Raw genomic sequence first — 14,187 nt, forward strand, 5'->3', positions numbered from 1 at the left:
GTATATATTTTCCAACATGGATTTAAGAGTACTAAAAAGCCATAATTTCCTGCCGGTTGTCTTTGTTGCCTTCCTGCCTTTTTCTGGTTTGTTGAAACACATTTAATTAAATCCCCCACACTGTGGCATTTCAACACTGTATGGTTTTATCTCATTTCTAACGTAGAAACTTTAGCAGGTAGAACTTCTAAGATGCTTTCCTTGTGTAGTCAATACCGTGTATTCTATCTCTTATTCTCTGGAGGATTCAACATGTTTACATTAGTGTGTTGATAAACTATAGACTCACACGTGACATTCATTCATCACCTAATATCTGACCATTTTAAATGAGTGGATTGCACACAAGTGTTTAGTGAATGTGTGCAGTGTGCTGATAAGGTAACTGTTATGTAGGTCATGTGAGTACTGGTTTCTACCTTTAAACGTGTGAAACTTTACCAAAGGACACAAAATATTGTTGTAAAAAGAGATAGATAATTGAGGCTATATAGGTCTTCAAAAGTCTTTCTAAATGCTATGTCACAGGGACTTGCACCATTATGTAAAATCTGCCATATATGTTTCATCGTAGCACAGGACGATCATGTTTAAAAATGAGATTTTTCTCAGTGTGTTTGGCAGCCACTGCTTCACCATGATGCATGTGGAGACGGAGTTTGTCCTCGCCCTGCTCAAGAGTCTGTGGGCTCATCCACTCCGAAAATTCCCGAGTTTCTTAGGTCTGGGAAGTCCTCAGTGTTCCCTTTCCTCCGTCCTTTTTAACACTAACTGGTTGGATTGCATCTTCTTTTGTGTTCTTTGTGTTTTTAAGTGCTTTCATTTTTCCTACCTCTGTTTTATTTTATTTTTTTAATTAAAGAATACATATTTACTTATTTATTTAGTGAGGGGGCCGGGCATGTGTATGGAGGTCAGAGGACAACTTAAGAGAGTGTTCTCTCTTCCACTATGTGGGTCTTGGGGGATGGAACTCAGGTCTTCAGTCTTGTCAGCTCAGCCTTAACCTGCTAAGCCATCTTGCTAGCCCTGACCCCTATGCTCCTCTCAATTCTCCTGTTAGCTTTGTCTCATGTGATCTAAAGCTTGCCCATTGACCTTTTCTCACTCATTAAATTATATAGATTTATTTCTATTTTAATTTTTTATTATACCTGTGTGCGTGTTCACCAGCATGTGTGTCTGTGTACCATGTGCATGCCTGGTGCCCAGGGAGGCCAGAGAAGGCTGTCAGATCCCCTGGAGCCAGAGTGATAGGCAGTTGTAAGCTGCCACAAGCTATGAATTAAGCTTGTTGTCCACTGCTCTTGGCTGAGCCATCGCTCTACCCCTGTATTTTTATCTCTAAAATTCTGCTTTATTTCTTTACGAACTTCCATGAGTCGTATGTCTTTAGCTTTACACTATCCAGCCATTCTTTGGCATGCCCTCTTCCTTTTAAACATGCTAGGCTTGCTTGCCTTATATTCTACTTCTTAACTTTCTGACATCTACGGTCTTTGTATGCTTGACTCATCAGGACATCTTTGCCCGCAGTCTTGTGCCCACGAAAATATTTTTTCTTCTGTATTCTGTAATTTATTTTTACTTTATGTTATTGCTCTTGAAATGTTCTCAGGGAATAGTCTTTTTTTTTTTAAAGTATAAAATAGAGTTTATTCAGGGCATGGGGAGGGGAGTTAAGAGGGTAGCAGAGATGCAATCCCCATCAAAATTCCAAATCAATTCTTCAACGAATTAGAAAGTGCAATCTGCAAATTCATCTGGAATAACAAAAAACCTAGGATAGCAAAAACTCTTCTCAAGGATAAAAGAACCTCTGGTGGAATCACCATGCCGGACCTAAAGCTCTACTACAGAGCAATTGTGATTAAAAACTGCATGGTACTGGTATAGTGACAGACAAATAGACCAATGGAATAGAATTGAAGACCCAGAAATGAACCCACACACCTACGGTCACTTGATCTTCGACAAGGGAGCTAAAAACATCCAGTGGAAGAAAGACAGCATTTTCAACAAATGGTGCTGGCACAACTGGTTGTTAACATGTAGAAGAATGCGAATCGATCCATTCCTATCTCCTTGTACTAAGGTCAAGTCTAAGTGGATCAAGGAACTTCACATAAAACCAGAGACACTGAAACTTATAGAGGAGAAAGTGGGGAAAAGCCTTGAAGATATGGGCACAGGGGAAAAATTCCTGAATAGAACAGTAATGGCTTGTGCTGTAAGATCGAGAATTGACAAGTGGGACCTCATGAAACTACAAAGCTTCTGCAAGGCTAAAGACACCATCAATAAGACAAAAAAACCACCAACAGATTGGGAAAGGATCCTCACCTATCCTAAATCAGATAAGGGACTAATATCCAATATATATAAAGAACTCAAGAAGGTGGACTCCAGAAAGTCAAATAACCCCATTAAAAAATGGGGCTCAGAACTGAACAAAGAATTCTCACCTGAGGAATACCGAATGGCAGAGAAGCACCTGAAAAAATGTTCAACATCCTTAATCATCAGGGAAATGCAAATCAAAACAACCCTGAGATTCCACCTCACACCAGTCAGAATGGCTAAGATCAAAAATTCAGGTGACAGCAGATGCTGGCGAGGATGTGGAGAAAGAGGAACGCTCCTCCATTGTTGGTGGGATTGCAAGCTTGTACAACCACTCTGGAAATCAGTCTGGCGGTTCCTCAGAAAATTGGACATAGTACTACCGGAGGATCCAGCAATACCTCTCCTGGGCATATATCCAGAAGATGTCCCAACCGGTAAAAAGGACACATGCTCCACTATGTTCATAGCAGCCCTATTTATAATAGCCAGAAGCTGGAAAGAACCCAGATGTCCCTCAACAGAGGAATGGATACAGAAATTATGGTACATTTACACAATGGAGTACTACTCAGCTATTAAAAAGAATGAATTTATGAAATTCCTAGCCAAATGGATGGACCTGGAGGGCATCATCTTGAGTGAAGTAACACAATCACAAAAGAACTCACACAATATGTATTCACTGATAAGTGGATATTAGCCCAAAACTTAGGATACCCAAGATATAAGATACAATTTGCTAAACGCATGAAACTCAAGATGAATGAAGACCAAAGTGTGGACACTGTGCACCTTCTTAGAATTGGGAACAAAACACCCAGGGAAGGAGTTACAGAGACAAAGTTCGTAACTGTGATGAAAGGATGGACCATTTAGAGACTGCTGTATCCAGGGATCCATCCCATAATCAGCTTCTAAACGCTGACACCATTGCATACACTAGCAAGATTTTGCTGAAAGGACCCAAATATAGCTGTCTCTTGTGAGACGATGCCGGGGCCTAGCAAACACAGGAGTGGATGTTCACAGTCAGCTATTGGATGTATCACAGGGCTCCCAATGGAGAAGCTAGAGAAAGTACCCAAGGAGCTAAAGGGATCTGCAACCCTATTGTTGGAACAACATGATGTACTAACCAGAACCCCGGAGCTCTTGTCTCTAGCTGCATATGTATCGAAAGATGACCTAGTCGGCCATCAATGGAAAGAGAGGCCCATTGGACTTGCAAACTTTATATGCCCCAATATAGGGGAATGCCAGGGCCAAAAGAGTGGGAATGGGTGGGTAGGGAAGTGGGGGGCGCTATGGGGGACTTTTGGGATAGCATTGGAAATGTAATTGAGGAAAATATGTAATAAAAATATTAAAAATTTAAAAAAAAGAGGGTAGCAGAGGCAGAGAGAAGGAGAGAGTAGAGAAGTAGAGACCGGCCATGACCACGTGGGGAGAGGGGTGAAGGGAATGGGGAGAGAGGAGGAACAAGAGGGCAAGAGGCACGGGAGAGAAGCAGGAGTCAAAAAAGCTTTTATTATTATACATAAATACACTGTAAATACACATAAATACACACCAGAAGAGGGCGTCAGATCTCATTACAGATGGTTGTGAGCCACCATGTGGTTGCTGGGATTTGAACTCAAGACCTTCGGGAGAGCAGTCAGTGTTCTTACCCGCTGAGCCATCTTACCAGCAGGAATAGTCTTTAAAGTCTGGTTTTGAAGTGTGGGTTATGTATATATGTTATGCACAGACTCCTCTGTCAATAGATATAATTTTGGAAAAGTTATTTAAAATGTTTAGGTTCTTTTTAATCATTCTTTCTTCTTTTTGTTTAGTTTTGTGGCTGTTTGTTGGTTTGGGGTTATTGGGATTAGGACTACGGCACAGAACCTATGAGAGACAATTAGGCCAAGGGGTAAGTAGTTAACATTTTTTTAAATGAAGTTTTATTCTCTCTCTCTCTCTCTCTCTATATATATATATATATATATATATATATATATATATATATATATACACATATATGTGCGTGTGTATGATTTTAAACCTTTATTTGACCACATTTTGACACCTGCCTCCTTTCTCCGTTTCTTACTTTTCCCTTTCTGTTAAATATTTTTGCTTAACACATAAAGTAATATGTCTCACCGTGAAATTTGCAAACATCTCTTATGCATATTCACTGCAATTACTTATTTTTGTCCCCTTGTCTTTTCTTTGGATAACTTTTTCTCCCCACGGTGCTCCTTTCTACTTTTATAGTATATGTGTATTTATTTCAATTATAAATATGAGGGAAATATAGGATATTTTGTAAATTAATTATTAATATAAATGTAAACAATAAATTAATCTGGAGACTGTATTTCTTTACTTTATGCTTGTCCTCAATAACCACACAGATAAACCAATATTTATTTAAAAATGCACCTCAATAACTGAGCAGCTAAATGATCCCATTGATCTCTAATCTGGCTGCCTCCCAGCCCCACCCCACAATGCTTGCATATTAGTATTGATCTGGCTCTTTGGATCCCTTCTTCACGGCTCCCATCCTTCCATCCTGCCAGCTGACTTGAATCTCCCTCTCTCCTTGCTCTGGTTGGCAGAAGTCCTGCCTTATTTGCTATTCTAACTCAGCCACTGGGTGATCAGCATTTATTGACAAGGCAGAGAATATATGGGAAGAACTGTTTACACAAACATGAGACAGGGGGTTCTTGGTATATGCATTACAGTCCTATATCCAGATTTGAACAAGATAATAGGGCAGAGAAACCAGAGGTTAAGCAACAGCACAAGAGTAAACATATTGTCCTGAAATATTCATTTTTCTGAATCCAGCTCATTTCACTTAACATGATGGTCTCTAGTTGCATCCATTTTCATGCAAATGACACAATTTCACTCTTCTTATTGGCTCAATAAAACTCCACTGTATATTTGTGCTACATTTTCTTTACTCATTAATCTATTGATGGGCATCTTGGTTGGTTCCGAGTATTGGCTATTGTGAATACTATAGCAACAAACATGGATGTTCAAACACCTCTGGGCTATGTTAACTTAGATCCCATTAGGTAGACACCCAGGACTTGTATAACCTGACTATTGGGTACTTGTGGTTTAGTTGTTGTTGTAGATGTATTTACTTTTATTTTGTGTATGTGTTCTGCCTGCATGTATGTCTGTACATTGTGTGTGTGTGTGTGTGTGTGTGTGTGTGCACGAGCCTGGTGCCCACAGAGGTCAGAAGAGGGCTTCAGATCTCCTAGAACTAGAGTTACAGGTGGTTGTGAGCCTACGTGTAGGTACTGGGAATCGAACCCAGGTCCTCTGTAAGAACAGTCAGTGTTCTTAACCGCTGAGCCATCACTGCAGCCTCGTGGTCTTACTGTTTGGAGGAACCTCTATACTGACTTCCATAGTTTGTGTACTACTTCATGTTCCAATGCACAGAGACGAAAGGTTTCTCATTCTCCACGTGTGTCCTCATGTGTTTTCTGGGCAGTACTTGTCCTCACAATATAGCTTTAACTGTATTTTCCTGAAGGCTAGGGAGGTTTAATGTTTTTCCTTAGCCACTTATATTTTTTTCATTTGTTTGCTTCATTAACCCTTTGATCACTGGAGTTTGATTGTTTAAGTAGCTTTGAGTTCTTTGTGTAGTATAGATACTAATTTTGTGTCAGATGTATAGCTGACAAATGCCTTCACTTCATTGTTTGTTTCTGTTGCTATTTCTTTTTTTTAAACTATTTATTTATTTTATGTATTTGAGTACATTATAGCTCTCTTCAGACATACTAGAAGAGGGCATCAGATCCCATGACAGATGGTTGTGAGCGACCATGTGGTTGCTGGGAATTGAACTCAGGTCTTCTGGAAGAGCAGTCAGTGCTCTTAACCACTGAGCCATCTCTCCAGCCCCCTCTGTTGCTATTTCTATATCACTGTTTTGACTTAATGCTTAACCTGGGTATGATGACTTGAAGACCCTGGGTCCCATTCCTCTACACTTAGGCTGGTGTAGGATGGAATGATTAAGGAAACGATAATGGCAACTTGCTCATGTTTTTCATACGCAGTTAGTTTCCCATTCGAGATTTAATGAATGCAAATTGTAAAAGAAGAGAGTATTTTGTATTTGATAGGGATTGCTGAACTTGTGAATGTGAGCGTCTTCTATCCAAGGAGAGTCTGAGGAAAAACCCTTGGTTTTGTACATTATGTCTACCTTGTGTGCTGGCATGGTGTGGACATTTTATTGTCCTTTGCTTTTTGTAATTTTAAACGTTTAGATGCTTGCCCTCTCCTCTAGAGACAGAGCAAGAAGTTATTGCAAAGCTCTGTTTTCCATCTGTCCTGGTAAAGAGATAATTGTATTTCACAGTGCAGCCAGAGCTAGAGTTTGAGATAAAATAGAATTCGAGAGTTATTGCTGAATCTTAGCAATCTGTACTACCAGGAAAAAACTGGTTTCATATTAAATAAAAAGCTCTCCTGAGGAAGGAGACTGCTCCTGTGCTTCTCTGGCTTTTCCTCCCCTCAGGACCAAACCCAGGCCTCACCCAGTAACTATTTCTTAATAAGTAGATAGTAATACACCAATAATATGGATACTTTTGGATTCCTTTCCCATTTAGTTATTATTGTTACAATATACTCTCCATATGATGAGGATACCTGGTGTCAGCCAGAAGTTCTTTGAAAAGGAATTGTTTGAATTTGATTTATTGCTTATTTATTTACTTACTCATTTGGCAAATGTTCACTGACTGCCTCTTGCTATGCCCAGTGCCAGAGGTGCATAGGGGAAGCTGGACAAGATCTCTGCTCTCCCCCACTTTTCGTTCTGTGGACAAAGATGGTATTCATGAGAACAAATGAAGAAAGACTGGTGGTAGGCCAGGTGGCTTTTTAGGAAGCGAGATTGTAGAATGCAAAGTTAGTGTCTGGGTGATTAGGGAAGGCTTCTCTGACATTTGTGATGAGACCCGAAAGTTGATTTAAAAAAAAAATCTAATTATTTAGATGTAATTCAGCTGTGATTCAGCTAGGAAATTTGTATAAATGATCGAGGGAGAGCCAGCTTAGAGTGTTTGAGATACATCCGAGTATCCCGCAGGGCTGGTGTTATGGAGTGGAGGCAGATGCAGGTGCAGAGGCTGGGGAGGGTCTCATCACACCAGGTTTCTCTAACCCCAGTGGGACACCTGTGACAGATGAAGAAATAATAGATTTGAACGTTGCTGCTAAAGTCACGTATGAGGCTTTTCAGTGGTCCAAGAAAGAGGTTTTCTGAGTAGAGTAGTATAGAAGTGCAGGGATTTAGAATGTACACACACACACACACACACACACCCCACATGTGCATGCGCACACATATACACATGCACTCACATGTATACATGCTCACACATGCACACAAATATCACACAAACATGCACACACACATACACACAAACTCTCATGAACATACTTTCGCTCTCACACACACATGCATACACACATATACTCATATGCAGGCATGTGTGCATGCACTCACACACACACACACACATATACAAACATTCACACACACATACACTCATGCAAATAATTTCACTCACATACATAAACACATGCATACACATATGTACATGCACACACACACATATACACACTTAAGACATGGTTTCTCTGTGTAGCCTTGGCTATTCTGTAAGTCACAGAGATCCTCCTGCCTCTGCTAAGTGCTGGAAGTGAAGGCTCAGACATCATTGCTGGGACAAAATGCCAGTTAGAGCAGGCTGGGAGAAGGAGTTATTCCAGCTCACAGTTTCAGGGGAGGGGAGGCATAGTGAGTAGACTCTTTGTGGTGGTGGGAGCTTGCTTGGTGACCCGTTACATCTGGGCACATCGGGGACATAAACTCATAAGCCTTGCCCATATAGCCCTTCACCTGCCAGTGTGGCTACACGCCCCAAATGTTCTATAACTTCCTACATGGGCGCTACGCTCTCCCCAGACAGTGGTTTGAGCAAATGGGCATCTGGGAAACTTGACATTTAAGCCATAACATTGAGGAAGGTGGTTTTTCCTTATTTGCTTGTTTATTTGAGATTTATCTTATTTTTGATTACATGATTGCACATGTACCTGTATATGAATATGTACAGTTGAGTACAAGGGCCTCTACAGGCCAGAGGCATTGGAGCCACTTGGAGCTGGAGCTGCAGGCAGATGTGAACCAGAGAACATGGGTGCTGGGACCTGAACTCAGATCCACAGCAATGGCAGTGCACATTTTAAACTACTAAGCCACTTCTCCATCCCTAAGCATTTTTAAACAGTCAGTTGTCATGCATTTTCACAGTGTTATGACATATTATAGAACCCCAAACAATATTGATGTGTCTGTGGTTTTAATTCCAGCTAAACTGCTTGCAACCTGCTTTAACACTGTGTGTGTGTGTGTGTGTGTGTGTGTGTGTGTGTGTTTGAGACAGGGTTTTTAAATGTAGCCTCAGCTGTCCTGGTGCTTGCACTGTAGACTAGGCTAGTCCTGAACTCACAGAGATCCGCCTGCCTCTGACTCCCTAGTGCTGGGATTAAAGCAGTGTGCCACTGCTGTCCTACTTTTTACTATTATTGTTTTACTTTAACACTTTTTTTTTTTAGCTTAAAGTCATCTTTATGAGATCCATTCCCATGGAAATGTACAGTCCAACTTCATCTCTTAAGATGTATAGGCTGTATAGGATTCTGTTACCTGTGTATAACTTCAGTTGTTTATGATTTTTCTGTGGTGGGATTAATTTACTGGGGATAGGTAGTGTTCTATTCTATACATCAACACACACACACACACACACACACACACACACACACAGAGAGAGAGAGAGAGAGAGAGAGAGAGAGAGAGAGAGAGAGCTACTATAAGCAATGGCTATTAGGAACACTTTCCAAACATTTGTCTGAGCAGCCAAGTTTAAACTAGAAGTTCACAAATTTGCTTTGAGAAGACCATAGGGTAAGCTCCCTATTTTTATGAATTAAATATGGATAAATGTTTATGGGATTTTCTTCGCTGAAATGTGAATTTTAATAGGAGAGAGGCAAAGAAGGCTGGGACCCCAAACTTCCATTGCTCATAGTTATATAAAAATTATCACTTCAATAATTCCTCAGGCACCAGCGACAGTGGTCTCGGCTGCCATCTGGCCTTTTAGGTTTGGATATGACAATGAAGGCTGGCCCAATCTAGAGAGGTCTGCTCAACTGCTCAAGGAGACAGGTGAGTGAGACCTTCTGAAACTGGCTCCAGGTTCTGAGAAACCACTGTTGTTCCCTTTGTTCTCGCCAAGTCCCTGAGTCTTAGGATTGCTGTGTGTGTGTTAAGTTCCTAAGGAAGCGTCACCTTGTGGTCAGGTCTATAATCCCGCACCACAGCTGTCCTTTGGAGCAATCAATCCATAGATCCTGAACAGCCTATCCTACTGGGTAGCAACAGGAGATTCATCTCATGCCTTTGTTGTTAGAGATGTTCCTGCTCCTGCCATCTGGGGATCTACTGCTGGGGACCAAGAACGTAATGGACTGTAAAGCAGAAAGAGTTGAGTGAACATTGTTTTCAGGGGCTGGAGAGATGGCTCAGTGGTTGGGAGCACTGACTGTTCTTCCAGAGGACCTACGTGCAATACCCAACACTCACATGGCAGCTAACACCTGTTTGTAACTGCATTACAGGGGATCTGACATCCTCACACAGGGGTACATGCAGGAAAAACACGAATGCACATAAAAAAGAAAAAAGAAGGAAAAAAAATGTTTCTTAAAGCCCCAGGGCCAGTCTTACTTGTCTCCATGCCTTTGAGGAGTTCTCTTTTTATGAAGCATTCTGCAGAGTGTGAGGATCTAGGTCTGCACACTTCGTGGTGCGTGCAGCATGATAGTAAAGGACTAAAGGTTCTGGCTGTTCTCCACGTGAAGCCCACCTCCTGAGAAGTGTTCTGGGGTCTTTATGAGCTCAGTGCTTTAGTCCAGACCCAGCAGTTCAGAGTCTAAGAAAAGCTAATAAACTCATTTTTATACCAATACCATGGAGTTTTTTTTTTTTTTTTTTTGCCTTGGACTAAAATGTCATTGTGGGGTTGAAGATGTGGCTTAGTGGGTAAAGTGCTTGCCCACTATAGGCAAAGCCCTGGGTTCAATTCCCACCATTGAGTAAAGCAGGCATGGTGGTGCATACCTGTAAACCCCAGCACTCTTGGGGTAGAGATAGGACAGCAGTTCAAGGTCATCCTCAGCTACATTAAGAGGCCAGCCTGGGATACACAAGACCCTGTCTCAAAAACATAAAAAGCTGATGGACACTATTTTATTGTTTCTGAACATAAGCTGGGAATTTGTAAATGACATGAAAATTATTAGAACTTCTGAGGAAAGTGTCAAGACTATTTAAAAAAACGAGCCGGGCAGTGGTGGCCCATGCTGAGCCCATCCCAGCACTCAGGAGGTAGAGGTAGGCAGATCTGTGAGTTCAAAGCCAGCTTGGTCTATAGAGCGAATTCCAGGGAAGCCAGGGCTACACAGAGAAACTCTGTCACAAACAATCCAACAAACAAAACAAAACAAAACAAAACAAAAAAACCAAAAAATTAAAAAGTTAAAAGTATAGAAAAAAAGCCATGCTCTTCTCCTTCTTTAAAATGCCCTATGCTTTTATTAAATTCTAAGCGTCCAGCACAGATTTGAGTCATATTCTTTTTGTGACACATAAGAATGACTTGTTTTGGGGTTTATGAGTGAAGGCAAGGGGTCAAGAATAGCATTCTGCTTGGCGTGGTGGTATACATCTGTAGCCAGAACTTGGGAGGTAGAAGTAGGAAAACCATGAGTTTGAGGCCAGCCCTTGCCCCAACAAAATAAAACAATAACGAAATCCATCAAGTTCTTGCTAATTGCTTTTTATATTGTTGTTTCCTTCCTGGCTGCTTTCCCGTCCCCTTTCCCCCAAACAGGTGCAGATTTTATCACCATTTTGGAGAGTGATGCTTCCAAGCCATATATAGGGAACAATGACTTAACAATGTGGCTGGGGGAGAAGCTGGGTTTCTACACAGACTTTGGGCCAAGCACCAGGGATCACACCTGGGGGTGAGTGCAGCTTGGGAATTAATGCAGAAGAAGCAGCCGTTGTGGCTTGGGCTGGGAAGTTGACATTGTCCTGTGACCATGTCTCAGTGACTCTGTGGCAGGGGAGTGCTAACACTGTGTAGCCATGGATTTTCACAGTGACTCCTGAGGGCTGGGCATTACTGCTTCTTCACACAGATCAGTTCTTCAAGGTTGGGGTGAAGTTGCAATATTGGGCCTGTCTAATATTTTCAGGTAACTTACATTGCAGTGTAAAAGATGAGAACACAGTTGGCCTGGCCTTTAGCTTCATTGCTCCTGGATTCAAACAATTTGACATTGAACATACTTGAAAAAGTTTAGAGCGTTCCAAAGACTGGGGCTAGAGAGATGGCTGGGTGGCTCCAGGCACTTGCTGTGCATTCATGAGGACTGGAGTTAAGATCCCACCACACACAGCAAATTCAGCCTCTCTGCAAATACCAAAACTCTAGCTCTGAGGGAGCTGACTCCCTCTTTTGGCCCCTGTGAGCACAGACAGGTGCATACCCAGCCCCCAATAAATAAATAAATAAATAAATAAACAAATAAACAAACAAGTCTTTAAAAAGTAGGAAGTTTCCAAAAAGGTAAGACCTGAATTCGCCACTCATTATGAACTCTACTGGATTCAAGTAATGTATGGGCCTTAATTTAGATGCAATAAGACAGCCTAGAAATGAGTTAATACACGCAGCTGAAGACGTGTACAGATTGTATGTAAATGTGATATGATTTTACATAGGGCGAACATCTGAACATGTGTATTTTTGTGGGCATCCTGGAACCAGTCCTTTGCAGAGACTGAAGGACAACTAGAGACACGTTCACAAAGAAATAAACCAGATAGTCTGAGACTGTGATACACACTATGCATGAAGAAAACAAGGGGCAGAAAGAGAGAGAGAGCGAGCGCTAGCTAGCTCATGGTAGTGGTCTTGGGATGTTGTTACAGTAACAGCACAAGCCAGGTGGGCTTTTCATTTTATCAATGATCCTGGTTTCATGCCTCCATAGCGTTTGCCGCAACGCTCTGGTACTGTGATGAACACAGCAAGACAGGCTGAATAGGAAGAGGCAGTGAAGCAGCGAGCAGACTTCCACAGGAGTATTCACCACACTCCTGCTCCGAGTGCCCCTCGGTGGATACCTGTCACGTGACATGGCCATTGAATGCATTTCCTTTGTCTCATCTTCATGACAGCCTGAGAACCAGACTGCTCTGCTTTTTCCTCCTTTCTACAGGATTATGGTGCTGTCTCGGTACCCGATTGTCAGATCGGAACATCACCTTCTTCCGTCGCCAGAGGGCGAGATCGCACCAGCCATAACCATGACAGTTAACGTCTCCAACAGACTGGTGGATTTTGTGGTGACACACTTTGGGAATCATGAGTGAGTTTCTTTGGATTACTTAATAGTATACAAACGCCAGGAAATACTATTAACATATATATCACTTTGATTTTTTTTTAAATGAAGTAGCCTTTTTTACTTCCTATCTCAAAACAAACAAACAAAACAAAAATCCTTAGATTATTGTCCCTGTGTTGCCGGTCGTTTGTGCATCTGGGATGCAAATGGCCATGCGAGCCCATGGCTGTTTCTTGGATGGTAACTCTTCATACATGTGTGGACATGTTTAATCTTCATGTAGTATGGGTAAGGTGCCATATTATGGCCCTTTTCATAGATAAAGACACTAGGTGGAGAGAGGTTAGATGATGTGGACCGTCGGGGTCACACGACTAGGGAGAACTCAGAACAAAAGTGCTTGGATTCAGACGTGCGTGGATCTACATGTGAAACCAGACTATAGGAACAGCAGCAGCAGCAGCAGCAGCAGCAGCACTCCCTGCCCTTGCAGAGTCATTGGCACAAATAGATGTACTGCTGGGATCCAAGGGCACTAAGTGACATTCCCTTCTTTCCACACATTTTCACAAACAATTGTGAAACAGTGTTAGCTAACACTGGCCATCCAGCACCTATCCTCTGCAAGGTCCTGTCTTCCAGTCTCCTTCAGGTCTCTCCAGTCAGTCCTCTTGGTTCCCAGTGATCTTCCCCCATCTCTCTCTGTTCCTGTAACACTCTCCCATCTTTCAAGGAAAATGCCTCTGTTTGTCAACTACTCATGGATCTATTCCTTGCACCCACCAGTGTCTTTACAGTGCAAGGAATGACATTTCCCAGAGTCCTTTGCCTTCTGCTTTCTAGGTGGATTTAGTCAACAAAAGGCACAAGGTTGGAAGATGACAAAAGGGAGAAGCCAGAACATGCCCAGAAAAGCCTTTCTGGGCTTTTTCTGGTTTCTCTGGCAGTAGAGTGTTTTCTATGGCTGCAGCCCCTGCATTAGCCCATCCCCCTCTACCCAGAGCTTACTTCCTACTGACTCTGTAGTGTCACTTCTGCCTGTTCATCCTCTAGTGCTGCCAACCTCTGATTGTATTTCTGCTCCCTGATTGGCTTCTCATCACTCAAGTAACCAACTCCCTGTATTTTGTTTTTCTGTATAGCCCTGCCTTTCCTGGAACTCACTCTGTAGACCAGGCTGGCCTCGAACTCAGAGATTCGCCTGCCTCTGCCTCCCGAGTGCTGGGATTAAAGACGTGCACCACCATGCCCGGCCCAACTCCCTGTATTAAATTCACTTTGTTTGAAGTTCCTGAGGTGCCTCTGTTC

At 42.1% G+C, this 14,187-nt stretch overlaps 1 protein-coding gene across 2 annotated transcripts in view; it reads left to right on the forward strand.

Moving 5' to 3' along the window:
* Positions 1–14,187, forward strand: part of Cwh43 (cell wall biogenesis 43 C-terminal homolog) — a 46,379-nt gene that overhangs the window by 15,678 nt on the left and 16,514 nt on the right. For both annotated transcript variants that reach the window (XM_085836195.1, XM_029477788.2), the window contains exons 9-12: positions 4,182–4,261; positions 9,520–9,625; positions 11,352–11,487; positions 12,751–12,900. In XM_085836195.1, coding sequence (XP_085692321.1) covers positions 4,182–4,261; positions 9,520–9,625; positions 11,352–11,487; positions 12,751–12,900 — 472 coding nt within the window. The remainder of the gene's footprint in view (positions 1–4,181; positions 4,262–9,519; positions 9,626–11,351; positions 11,488–12,750; positions 12,901–14,187) is intronic.

Source organism: Mus caroli, unplaced genomic scaffold, assembly GCF_978045245.1.
Source record: "Mus caroli unplaced genomic scaffold, Mus_caroli_1 scaffold_4, whole genome shotgun sequence".
In the NCBI taxonomy this organism is placed as follows: domain Eukaryota; kingdom Metazoa; phylum Chordata; class Mammalia; order Rodentia; family Muridae; genus Mus; species Mus caroli.